The sequence below is a fragment of the Python bivittatus genome, unplaced genomic scaffold (genome assembly GCF_059951505.1).
Source record: "Python bivittatus isolate LINGU-HERP-01145 unplaced genomic scaffold, Pbiv_v1 ctg000700_np1212, whole genome shotgun sequence".
Classification (NCBI taxonomy): Eukaryota; Metazoa; Chordata; class Lepidosauria; order Squamata; family Pythonidae; genus Python; species Python bivittatus.
The window spans coordinates 17279766-17293935 of record NW_028277098.1 but is presented as its reverse complement, the minus strand read 5'-3'; the positions used below and the strand labels follow the sequence as shown (position 1 = coordinate 17293935).

General features: G+C 37.1%; 1 protein-coding gene across 1 annotated transcript; it reads left to right on the top strand.

Moving 5' to 3' along the window:
- Nucleotides 1–884: 884 nt before the first annotated feature.
- Nucleotides 885–13158, top strand: DDX59 (DEAD-box helicase 59). The gene is made up of 8 exons (XM_007421636.4): nt 885–1192; nt 3243–4063; nt 5754–5921; nt 7536–7625; nt 8398–8649; nt 9387–9539; nt 10123–10251; nt 11049–13158. The coding sequence occupies exons 2-8, from the start codon at nt 3254–3256 to the stop codon at nt 11310–11312; spliced, it is 1866 nt and encodes a 621-aa protein (XP_007421698.1). The 5' UTR covers nt 885–1192; nt 3243–3253; the 3' UTR covers nt 11313–13158.
- Nucleotides 13159–14170: the final 1012 nt, after the last annotated feature.

Genomic DNA, 14170 nt, shown 5'->3' with positions numbered 1-14170 from the left:
ACTATATAAACATGATCATGCAATCACCAGGAACTAAGTTCTTGATCATTAAGGGTAACTAAAATACTTCATACATATAGCAACCACCACTTAGAATATACACGTTCAGCAAAACAAAAGGGCAAGACGGTTTCTATGCTGAGGTAGGACACATCACCATCATACAGGTCAACAGACCACAGTCCAATCTTACACAATAATAAACTGAATAGTCTTTAGAGTGTCAGGAGTCTCTTTTTTCGTGCCTGAATCTAAATACTTATGTCGTCCAAGTGGCACAATTCTCAAAAACCAAGGAGCTACTAGAAAGCTCTGGAAAACCCCAAGATTTGCAGGAGAGATGTATTTAGAGGAGCAAAGGAGCCACCGAGGTCTGAGCGCCCCTAGTGGACTACAGAAAACTAAATGTCACATAGTGGTGAGGAATGATGTGTGAGATGAGGAATAAGATGAAATGCTTGTGGAAGGAGCGATCGCAGTCAGCAGCCGCTTCCGTTCCCTTTTCCCTTTGTTAGGAACATCATGCCTGGGTTGCAAAGCTTCACACGATCACTAGAGGGCAGCAAAGACGGTGAACTCTGACCTTCTGTTGCCCTCTAGCGGTCTTGCCGTTCATGCAGCACAGGCAACTTTGAACTGCTTCGGAAAAGCCGGGAATTGGCAAGCTTATCCAGAAAACAAACCGTGCCTTTGTTTGCATCATATGGTTATAAAGAAAACATGCCTACTTAAAAGTACGTGTTCGCATTTTATTCGGATGTGTCTGCAACACCCTGCAGTTGCTCCCGACGTACCCAGCCTTTCCAACAGGAACCGGAAGTGAAGGCTGTGAAAGAACAGCCCCGCTTCCGCCCGCAGGAGAATCCGAGACGCTGTGACGACGGCTAGAACGGCAGCAAGTGTTGTGATGCGTTAGATAGGAGGACGTCTCGGTATCCTGTATGCTGAAGGACGGGTTTTACGGTAGACGATTAAGGAAGCCGGAATCGCTTTTCCACGGGAAACCGGGCCCGTCGGTTGGTGCTGTTGCAGATGCTCCCTTTGCTCACATGCTGTCTTTTGCATTGGACCACCACGTAAGCCGTTTCGGTCGCTATGTGTATCTCTGCGTGGATGTGTTAGAGAGAGTAGCGGAGTACGATGGAAGAATCGTTTGAGATGTATTGATGACAGACCTATGGGGTGATTTGAGGTAAGTTGGCAACGATTTTTGACCGGTTAGAGCTGGAAGTTATTTTGAAATTAAAACTAAATCCCGAGTGGCCTTACCCTAGTTGCTTATATTTTAGCATTACTCTTTTCCCTTTTTGCAGACTTAGCTGTCTTGACCTGATCTGTGTGCAGCTCTCTTATAGTCTTCGAGAATTACACATTACATTCTTGATTAATACACTAACTGCGATGTAGATTTATGGGTACAAAGTATGGTTCACGGGGTTCCGTTGATTTTTATTATTTTTAAACTCACACATATATACTTACATTTTCCCATAGAAGAGTTTCAGAAAGAAATTTCAGGCATTTCTTTTCAACAGATTTAATTTCATTTTACATTTAAGTTTAACCCCATTGGTCCATTGTTGGGAACCTGGCTCTGATAAGTGGACCTTGGCTTTGATTAAAAACAAGAATAACAATGCCTAAATCTGCCCACCCTGCTTTAATTCACAAAAGCATATATTGCATACCTCTAAAGTACATTAAGACAGCCTTTTGATTTTGCCTTAGCAGTGTTATCTTATAAATACTGTAAATCAAAACTTAAATCCTATTATAACTGTGACAGGCATAAAATTGGATAATTGATGAAGTAGTGGGTTTTATTTAATAGACTTTTTTGGCAATTCTTTATTATTTTGATGCTAGTTATTTCCTCTTTTTTCATGGAAACATTTTTATAGGAATTAAAAGAGAAATATTAACTGATACACATAATCTATATAAACACAACTGTTATTAAGTAATATGAGTAAAGGAGAAAGTCAAAGGTGCAGATAACTTTTTCCATTTTCTATCCATCTGAAAATGTGGGATCAGCAATTTTCAAAGGACAGAACTCTAGTTTTAACAAATTTCATTGTCCATTTATTCTGTGTCAGTTTAAGAGGACACAGAATAAAGAAAGGCTGGAAAAGGTCAGCCTGGTGTGAACATTTGGGATTTTCTTTTTTAATTTCATAGAAAAAGACAGCCAGTGAAGCAGAAGAGAACATTTGGGCCAACATGAGGATGTACTGATTTAGTCACTCAACTTGTATATCCTATGTCAGAAGCTCAGTGGGGATAAACTCAAGTTAAGACAAGGTATAATTCAGGACAACTTTTTGATGGTTAGAACTGCATTTAATATGGGGAGTGAAGGAAGTTCCAGAGTGGGGCTTGTAGCTACAAAAAAAGTGGATAAAGAGTGGGGCCTCAGTTTTACTAACCACTGATATAAATAATATTACTATATCTTCAAAGTGACCTGGATTACAACTGTGTTGATTCTAAGCAAAGGGTGCTTTGTATTTGAAGGACAATATCTTGCCGGTTTGGGTACAATACTGTTTTGCTTTAAGAAACTTTTTAAAAAATTTTAAACACTGGGACAGAGTATAGGGATTATTTTATTAGAAACAAATGTTTGCCTCAGTCATTTAAATTAATACAGAACTATGAACAGTGTCCAAAAAGCAATAGAGGACGCCTTGCATTTAATGTCACAATGTTCTAAGGGAACCTTTCCTATAATCTCAGCCTCTGCTAGTTAAAGGTTCTAAATAGCCATCACAGTAAAACTCCCGGAGTTATATTTCATTTCTCACTATTGAAGCTAGAGCCTTTGCAGCCCTTCGTAGCTCCATAGCAAACCAAAAAGAGAACCTGTCCAAACCTATGCTCATTGCTTCCATTGTCCAGAAAAATATAAAGGTGTGGATGGACTTGGTAAAAAAACCTCTGAGATCTGGTACCAGGTTTGACTGGCAAGACTAAGTAGGTCACTTCTACACTACTTTTCTAACTGTGTTACTTAAATGCTGTAAAATGGTCCATGAATTCCAGGTTTAAATAACTCTTACACATGATAAAATTAATAGACTTTAACCACAACTTACAATATTCCAATTCAAATAAACTTGCTCCTGAGTAAATGGAGAATAATCTGTTCCTTGAGCTTCCTGCTGTCCTTGCTGAATAATTTGGAAATATTAATTTGTCAGAAGATTGCCAATTCTAATTATTGTATATTTTCATGATAGGTTGTTGAAGAATGTTTGTTCCCAGATCTCTTAAAATCAAGAGGAATGCTGTTGATGACGAGTGCTGTGTATCTAAGAAAAACAAATCCTCCCACAATGAATCTGCATCTGAAAAGGCTACAGAACTCAGAGATTCCAAATCTGACATAAAAGATGTAGCAACTGTTGAGGCTGATTCATTGAAATCAATAGAAGGACACACTGTGCCACAGATATTTTTAGATTCAGCTCTGGCTCTTACTGAATCAGAGTTAGGAAACAATGAGGGCTGTTGTGCTACAGAAGAACCCATAAAATCTTTCAGTAAAACTCAGCGCTGGCCACAATCTGGGGAACCTGTATGTGTGGTCTGTGGTCGGTATGGGGAGTACATTTGTGACAAGACTGATGAAGATGTCTGTAGTTTGGAATGTAAAGCCAAGCACCTTTTACAAGTCAAAGGGGAAGAGGAAAGCTCAAAACCTACTAAGAATGAAAAAGCCAACTCTCAGCCTATCTTCCTTGATGCTGCTTATGCGTATGAAGAGAATGAATTTCTGTTAAGCCTTCAGGATGAGCAGATTGAAAGTTTAAAGCAGCAGCTGGGCATCACTGTTCAAGGGCAAGGAGTTGCAAGACCAATTGTTGAGTTTGGACATTGTGGCTTCCCAGAAATTCTCAGCGGCAATTTAAAAAAAGCAGGCTATGAAGTCCCAACCCCTGTCCAGATGCAGATGATTCCAGTTGGGTTGCAGGGCAGGGATATTGTGGCAACTGCTGACACAGGCTCAGGGAAAACTGCAGCTTTTCTGCTTCCAGTTATAATTAAAGCTTCAGAAGAGGTAATGCATGTTTATTGAGAGGATCCATGTATTCAGGGCATTCCAAAGCACTATTCTTTGAACAATTCTTCATAAGATTTCAAGCTTTGTTATCCTGGGAATGCCAGAGAAACTATACATGTAAAGTTTTTTTTTTAAATGTAGGTTTTTGTCTTTCTGTCATCTCACTTAAAATATGTGATTAAATTTGTAGTATCACCCCAGAGTGAAGCTTGCTTGGATTTCTGTTGTAGGTGCCAGTGGTTGCAAGTGACACAAAGTCCATATGCGGGGTTAGCAAGAAGATTTAAGTTGCAAACATGAACATGTTTTATGGAAGAAGAAATTTTAAATTTTTTGATATCTGGGCAATTGAAATATTGATAATGCTGGAGACTGGATTTCTTTTAAACAATCAAAGGATAATCTTTGTAATGAAAGCATAAGCAAATCTTCCTTCCCATGTTCAAATTACCCCTTTCCTTCTGTGTTTATTCCTATGGCTTCAGTTCTTCTCTGACAAAAAGAACAGCAAGGCCAAAGGATTTTGCTTTGCCTCGTTAATTATTTAAACTAGAATTTAAAATAAAAATACTGATAGGAACAATCTAAGAGGACTTTCCTTTCAAAGATGCAAGACAAATACATTTAAAAAGGTGTTATGAACTTAAAATTAAATACTGAGCTGTTTTTGGGATGAATGAAAGGTCATTTTTTGGGACAGTTAAAATTTATAAGAATTGCTGATGGTTTATGAAATAAATTAAAATTATCAAAATACTGCAAACTTCACAGAGGATTCCATCTTTGTTATGCATATGCAGTATACTAATAGACCCAGTTTGCAGAATGTTTCAAGGATTGGACTGCCTTTACACAACTGTTTTCTACCAGGAAGATTACCCTACATCAGTCTTCTGAGAAATGCATTTTATTCATTTATTTTGAAATCCTGCTTTGCTACTAAAAAGCATTCAGAGTAGATTTACTACACAAATTACAGTTGATAAATAATAAATACCATGGAGAAATGTAATGGGTCTATATATCCTACAAATTAGTTTGCATGTGCCTTTATTATGCTGCAACTGACTGCTGGACACTTTGACTTAAAGCTGAATGTGTGTAAAGGTTCCATAGGAAATTATTGAACTTGATTTGATGTAGGGTGATACAGAAGATCCAGCTATGGTGTTAGATCTGTGATGGCTCTTTGATACATGCATACCAACATCATGTCATTTTGCAGCCATCAAATACTGCAGCACATTACATGTACAAATGTCCAGGGAGAGGGTGGAATAATGATATGTGCATCATCACATTATTATACAAATGATGCTGCTTATTTACTTATGTCAGACATTATATACATTAATCGTTTGTGTGATGATGTCACAACACAAGTCATTTTGATGTCATTGAGGCTTGTTGTAGACACCACTGGTCACACTGCAAACATGTACAGAAGTTATCTATAACAGATCACCCGCTTGCTCTCACTTCTGCACTTAAGGTAGAATGTAGGTAAATACCTCCCCAGTATCTTACGATACATGGAGACTATTCACTGACATCACCAGGTGACTCATGGATGAAGGTGATGCTTTTGGGCTGGTTTGATATAAATTAACCCCTCTCACATTTTATTTATCTGAAATTTTTAATTGAGAGTAATAATAACTTACAATTTCTTTTTGTGCTTTTTAAGACAAACACTCTGTCCGCTCTTATTCTGACACCAACAAGAGAATTAGCTATACAGATAGAGAAGCAAGCTAAAGAGCTCATGATTGGTCTACCAAATATGAGAACTGTTCTTCTGGTTGGAGGATTGCCTTTACCACCACAGCTTCATCGCCTGAAGCAAAATGTTAAGGTAAAACATGTTATGTTTTCTTCTTAAGCATCTGAAAGAGCATTTGATGCAGTTTATATTCAGAATGGCATGGAAGTCGGAGAACTTGATTGAAATGTTGCCTCCACTCTGTTGGCAAGTTCCAGAATAGCAGATAATTATTTTCAAAACTGGACCAAAAGAAAAGAAAGCTCGGAGATAAACTTCTTTCTTCTCATTCATTCAGTCAATCAATTAAAACTTATGAGTGACAGACCCAGACTTCATAAAACAAAATATAGTATTGTGATACAAAGTACAATGTGGTATGCATAATAAAAAGGCCTGTAATCATGCTTAGTAATTCACTTGGTAATCAACCACATGTGAATTCTACAAATACAAACTTTGCAGCAGCAAGAGTTATCTTGGGGTCTTTATCTGCCAAAAGTGTCTCAGTAAAAACTACAGTAAAGCAGGTGATCCATGATTTATTGTTTCCATCTTTACAAAGTCAGAGCCTTTCAGCTATATGATTTTGCGGTATTTACCCTCCAACATTGCTGACGGTAATGCAATTCCTTCTAGGACTCACAATTCTTGCTCAAAGAGCAGGTGACAGTTGTGGCTTGGAGGGCCTCTGCAAAGCTCCATCTTATGCCAACTGCACCCATTCTTGGATTGGGAAGTCTTGCTCAAAGTCACTCATACCTTAATCTAGTGATTGGATTACTGCAGTGTGTTCTACATGGGGCTGCCCTTGGTGATCACTCAGAAGCTTCAGCTGGTCCAGAAGGCAGCAGCACAAGTAGCTCTGGGTGTGCATTGGTATATCCGTATAACACCTCTACTCTGGAAACGGCACCAGTTACCCCCACAAAGCAAGAGTCTTGCATCATATCTCTTCCCCACTCTCAACTTCCTGAGCCAGTCCATAAAGATACCCTGATCAACAGTACTGAAAGCTGCTGAGGGATCAAGGAGAGCCAGGATGGATGTACCATTTCAATCCAGCTTTACCATAGGCCATTAAGAAATGTGTTCAATGCCATATCCATACTGTGCTAGGCCTCAAACCCAACTGGAAGGGATCGAGATAATCCACTTCATCCAAGGCTATTTGAACTGCAGTGTGAAACCCTTCTTAACAGCTTTCCCTTAAAATGGAAGACTGGAGACAGGCCAGAAGTTATCCAGCACAGTTTGGTCCATAAATGGTTTCTTTAACCATCCTTAAACCTTTTAAAATGCAGGCACGACCACTCCTTCTCTCAAAGAAGAATTCACCACTGCTTGGATCCAGCCACATACCACCTCTTGGGAGGCTTTAACCAACTAAGAGGGGCATGGATCTAAAATGCAGGTAGACACAAAGGTCAAAGGACTCTATCCTTTTTCTCCAGGCTAATAGGATCAAACTTTTCCTAGATAACCACATCAGACTGTGTCTCAATCATCTCCACAGGACCAGCACACCCAGAGTCCATCTCCAAGTAAATCCAAGTGATTTTATCTGACTGATGCTGTGAAAAATCCTGTTTACCAAGTTTAAACACTTTCCCACCTGGGACATTTGATTTAATAAATTTGTTGGAATCTGTAATAGCAATGAATCCATTTATTTTCTATTATTTGTATTTCCTGACTTTATTTTAGGTGATCATAGCAACACCTGGAAGGCTCCAAGAAATTCTAAAGCAATGCTCTATTCAACTTCACAATATTAAAATTGTTGTCATTGATGAGGTAAGTGTATATTATTATTCAAAACAAGTTTGTAGATAGTCATTAGTGTAATGACTTTTCTTTTGGAGAGGTTGAATGACTCTGCTTCTGTTTGGTAACTAAGCACTGTAGGCCACAGTAGATAAAATATTATACAGTTTTAATACTGTAGTTTGTACATTATTAGATTTTTAGCATGTTTGGATTAACTTGGCTTGAAATTTAATCCAGTAATATCTCAACATCTTTTCATCTGACAGTTTTTAAAGATATTTTACAGCAGTTCTAAATTACATCTGAAGGCTTTCTTGTACTTGGCAAAGAGGCAGCTGAGTATGTAAAAGTGTTTACTTTCACCTACTTCAATAGTCATAATTTTTTCCAAATTCTAAACTTCCTATCACTTTGGGCTGTTCAACATAATTATTGTGGACAGAAACAGTGGGGAGAGCAGAGACATAATTTGAGATACTGGTAATATGTGCTTCTTAGTCATGTTGTCTTTGTTCTTCAAAGCAGCCAGTTACTGTAATTCTTTTTTTCCCCCCAACCACTATCTAAAACTGTGCACCTTCTCTATATGTGGACTTCAACTCCCAGAAGTCATCAGCTGGCATGGTTATTGCTAAGGATTCTGGAAGTCGAACCTTACACAACTGGAAGTAGTCAAATTTGGGAAGCGCTGATCTGAAAGTCCAGATAGATGTTGATAATGAATGTAAAATAATGTTTTCACTCATCTTCAAAAAGAAGAAAATAAACACTAGTTAATCCATTTCTTTTTTTAAAATAGGTTGATACCATGCTAAAGATGGGCTTCCAGCAGCAGGTGTTAGAAATTTTGGAAAATATTCCCAATGATCATCAAACCATTTTGGTGTCAGCCACCATGCCTTTGAGCATCGAACAGCTGGCAAACCGGCTTTTGCAAAATCCAGTGAAAATAACAGTTGGAGAAAAGAATCTGCCATGTTCCAGTGTTCGCCAGATTATTTTGTGGATAGAAGAGCCTTCCAAAAAGAAAAAGCTTTTTGAAATATTAAATGTTAGTATCTTCATGGGAAGACAACTCTTTGTTTCTTTTCATCAACCATAGATATTTGGAGAAAATGAGCTAGAACTATTGCTATAATCAGTTCTTCTCCTAGGAACATATCCATTCAAACATAACTCTATTCCTGGGGGTCATCTTGGGCAATTTCTGTGCTGAAATGTTGATAGTTTCAGTCTTATTGGTTACACTGGGTTGCATATTACTGCATATAAATATGTCTCAAGCTGTGATGGTAGAAGCTATTTAAATTAAATAACTGCTAGCATTCAAAGATCTATGGTGAGCCTTCAAGAAGTTTTAGGTATGTTTGAATAGAAACCATACCATGCTACATTGTTCTCACGAGAGTGTTAAAATAGTTTCTACTGTAGCATGTTTCCTTGATAAAAAACGAAAACACGTATCCTTTGGGCTGTGAGAATTTAAACAGCTCTTTTGATTTGGTCAGATTACTTAAATCCTCATGCTATTAAAACCACTTTTTAAAAAACTCTATAGTAATAGAAAACGATGACTGATATTTGCATTCTGTTTACTATTTGAAAAATATTTGAAACAATACTACTTCAGACTTGCTAATATTGCAAAATAGTTGGATAGTTCTTTTACTTTATTTACTACTGCTAAATGTCACACTACTCCATCCCCTTTGTTTTGGTATAAACTTAATCTTCCAGTCCTTACCTTATACTCAGTGTGGTCTCTCCATCCTCCCCCTTCTTTTTTAGGATAAGAAACTCTTTAAGCCTCCAGTACTGGTATTTGTGGAATGTAAATTGGGTGCCGATCTTCTGAGTAATGCTGTTCATAAAATCACAGGTTTACAGTCAACATCAATGCACGCTGAGAAATCACAATCAGAAAGAACTGCAATATTACAGGTTTGTAAACATCTGGGGCCTGTCTAGAAACTGGCTAAATCTATGACTAAGGAACTATAGGCCAGCGGTTCTGGGGATCCCTGGGGGTGCCCGAGACCCTTTCAGGGTCCGCCAAGTCAAATAAATAATTTAAAATTTCTCAGTTTTAATTTTTAATACAGTAAATATCAATAGAAATAACACACATAAACCAAAGCTCTTTAGAGTCCTCAATTATTTTTAAGAATGTAAAGGGGTCCTAAGACTAAAATATTTGAGAACTGCTGCTCTAGACACAGTGCACAGCTGCTAGGTAGAGATTGTTTGATTGTTTGAGATTTACCCCTTCTGGGTGCAAGTCATTTTTTATGTCATGAAATATATCTGAAGATGAATTTGTGTTGGCCAGAGAGTAGCTATGGAATCGGATTTGGGAATTTGAATTCAGTGGAAGTGTCTCATGGGGAAAATGCTTTCAGTTTTATTAAAACACATAGGTGCTTCTTTTTCCTTATTGCTCAGCTATTGTTTTTGTTCTCTTTGAAATGTATTCAGAATTTTTGCTGATGCCATTGTAATTTTGTAAATATTTGTCCTGTGCTAGGGATTATTGCAAGGGAAATATGAAGTTGTAGTAAGCACTGGAGTCCTTGGGCGTGGACTTGACCTTGTCAATATTAAGCTGGTTGTGAATTTTGACATGCCATCTAGCATGGATGAATATGTACACCAGGTAAATGTACTTTCTGATTTAAAAGGCACAATGTAATACTGAAGCTTTCAACAAAAGCAAGCCTCACTGCTCAAAAGTCCTACAAAGTGTTTGATGATGCAAAATGGAGTGGGGAGGAAGAACTTTTAAAATTAGAAACTCACTTGAGTATGTTTCCACATTTTAAAGAGTGCCTAAAGAGATATGTTCTGAATCATGGTGTAAGAACAAACAATGAATTGTAGTTTCCCAAGCACATTTTGAAGAAACAGGTAAATAACTTCCTTATTAAAGCTAGTTAAAATGCAGGGAGCAACATTATTTTGGGATGTGTCAATTTCTCTATGTATCCTGGCAAAAAAAAAAAGTTGAAATAACCTTAGCTGATTATGAAACTTGAAAATATAACAACAATCAAAAGAAGAGTAGAATGAAATATTGTTATTCCTGGAAGAGCCTTGGTTTTATTTGGAACCCAAACCAATCACAGCTCTTCAGTTATATCTTGATTTAACATATTTATAGTTGCTTTTCAGCTTATTAAACTCTGACAGCAACATAGAAAATAATAGAAAAATGCAGTTAGTAATATTAACTTATGGTAAATTAATACTCTTCCTAGCTAACTCTTCATTGTGGCTCAGCTTAAAGACAGTAAATTAATTATTTGAGGCAAAGAACTGTGATTTTTTTCCTTGTGCACAACTGAAACTTTTAATTATTCATAATTAGGTATGTATTATATATGCCTACAACATTTGGATCCTTGTCATTGATAGTTTATTCATTTTAATTACCATTGCTTTTTCCCTTTTTAGGTTGGAAGAGCAGGTCGGCTGGGTCACAGTGGAACTGCAATTACATTTATTAATAATAACAGCAAGAAACTTTTTTGGGATGTGGTAAAGCGAGTTAAACCAACTGGCACTATTCTCCCACCTCAGTTATTAAATTCTCCGTATTTACATGACCAAAAGAGGAAAGAACAGCAGAAGAGCAAAGAATCTCAGAATGATTTTGTAACTGGGGATAATCTTATGGACATTATTAGAAAACATGATAAAAGTTCTTCTCAAAAGTAACAAGCTATATATAACCATTTTATGTTAACTTGTTTTATATGTGAAATTTTAATCAATTTATATGGATGTGCTTCAATAAAAACAAGCATTTTGTAGCCCCATTAATTCAAATGAGAGAGCTAAGCAAGGTGTTAATTTTTTTTCATTTAAACTGATGCTTAATTTTGGTTAGATTGCGTTTTACATCTGATAGTTTATATGTCTCCATTCCTATAAGATATCAGAGTGCCATTTTAGCAAGAGAACAGTTTTGTTGGGTTGAGATACTGTAATGACTTTGGGTCATTTTATATTTCATTAAGGGCTTAGGCCTCAGGTTAAATGGCAAAATACATATTTATTTTCAGTGGCTGGGTTTATTGCAATATACGTAGAGAAGCAAGGATCAGGAAATCTCATTCACTGTTACCAAATATTACAATATTCCACAGATACAATTATTCAGTAGCGATTAATGTTTTAGTTTTGGCAACCAAAATCTCACATCCTCCTAAATCTGAGGGGTAGAGGTGGTCTTTGAACAGACATGATCTAATTTAGAACGTGCCTGATGAACTGAGATGCTTTGAGTGTGCAAAATAAGCAGTTGGTTCTGAACTTGTTTCTTGAAGTGGCTAGTTTTAGAGCGTGGAAAAGCAAAAGAGTATAAAAAGCATCGAGGAGTGACTGAAGTATGGATTAAAAACGATAAGGCTCTGCTAGACATGAACTTATATTAAAACGTAAATTTAAGTTCAAATTCAAAGAATGTTGAGACAGGCAACTGGTCAAGTATTTCTGAAAGGTATTATTTGTTCTGTTGTATCTGTTAGCAGGGATTAAGGGGAGGCAGATTATAGATGGGGGATTAATCTTTTTTCTTACACATAATTATTTCCAGTCCTGGTTCAGACTGACAGTTAATCGAGCGAATAGATTCAGCTCACGCATTTCAGATTCTTTGTTTGGACAGGAAGGGCCTTGAGACAAAATTGAAAAAAAGGACGAAAAGATTATGTGATTCTCAGCCAGCTATTCCTTTTTCTCTGTCTGAGTCTGGAATGGCTACAAATACAGACTAGTAGTCAAAAATCTCTGGAATGAGTAACTCTACCTTTTGATTTTCTGGTTTTGAAATAAAAAATGCAAAGATTATTGGCAGTAATACATCTGTACAGAAGAACTGCAGCAGAATACATGTTTAACACACAAGCGGTCCTAGCTTCAGCCTTGGGCATCACTAATTGATGGAGGCAGATCAAGAAGAGATTCCTACCTCCCAAATCCTTGCAAGGCGACATCCAGCCAGTAGTGAGTATTGAGCTAGATCAGACTTTCCCAGTCTGGGTGCTTTCAAGATAGGTGGATATTAACTCCTCAAATTTTCAGCAATGTCCACGTTGGCTAGGAGTTCTGGGAATTATATCCACACATCTTTTATTTATTAGAAATATTTATATGCTGCCTACCTGCACGGCCCTATGGAGGGGAGCTGGATTGGGGAAAGCTGAATGAGTCTGTCCCTACAGTCTACCTCAGTATAAAGCAGCTTAAAATGAATATTGATGATTGCAGTGGAGGTGGAATGGATTTCAAAAGGGAGAGAGGAATACAAATCTTGAACCTGAGATACACTGATTGAATTGTGCAATCAAATTGGTGTCAACTCTTAGCAACCACACAGATAGACCACCTCCAGGATGATCTAGTCCCAACCTGGCCCTCAGGTCTTCCAGTGCTGCTATAATTGAGTCCACTTTGTTGCTAGTTATCCTTTTCTTCTCTTTCCTTTCACTTTCCAAGCATTATAGACTTTCCAAGAGGTACCTATCTACCTACCTACCTACCTATTGTCAGCTGAAACTGTCTATAAAACCATGTTATAAAGCTGTATGAGTTTTTAATTGTCATTTTTTTTTATTTGTAGAAAGAAAATGACTTCCCATTTTTCTTTACTTTTTAATACAATTATTCTGATAGGGAGTAAATAGTTTTAAATTCTACCCTGATCTTACCCTTTATTGTAGATTTTGTTTAATAAATTCATACTGTCTTACTTTTATAAAACGAGAGCTCTTAATGTGAAAAAAGGAAACAGACAAATTTGAAACGTTACATCTAAAATAAGTATGTGCTAATTTAGACCATGACTTTTTAATTTGTCCTCTCAATCTTTATTACAGTCTTAGCCCAGCATTCAATCATAGGAAGACACATAAAGATAAAAAGTTATATAGAGTAAAAAGTGAGAATCTAAACAGAGTTGCAAAAAATGTTTTATATGTGTATGTATGTATGTATGTATATATAAATAAACAAAAACATATATATGGGGGGAAGAAACAGTCTGAGCCAATAGTTGAATATGGCTAGCCACGTTTAAGGCTCCACTTTCATGAAGCCCATCTCTATTTGAAAAATGGCCTTAGAGACACATTTACAGACTTGAAAGGCTCCTCTTAGATATTTGGATTGTACAAGCTCTTGAGGTGCAGAATTGGGGAAGAGACATAGCTAGGCACCATAGAGAAGCTGTGCTAACAACTTGGCCTCAAATAATTTGAAAGCTGCAGGTTTATAATAGCCACCTCTTGTTTTAAGATATTTGAGGATGACAGATTAACTCCTCTGCATTTTCAGCAACACTGTCCCCATGGGATTTCCTACTGCCAACAGAATGGACTGCCCCCAAATATTTAAAAACAGGAAACCTATTCAATCTTGTGGCCATCTATACTCCAGGAGTGGTTCTTGGGCCTCTTGGCAAATACCACAATTTTAATTTTCCAATAATTGAGTTCTAGCCAATCTTACATGCAATACTGTGCTAGTACAGTGCTTTTTAAAGGCCAGCTGGCATTCTTGAAAGTATTGTTGCA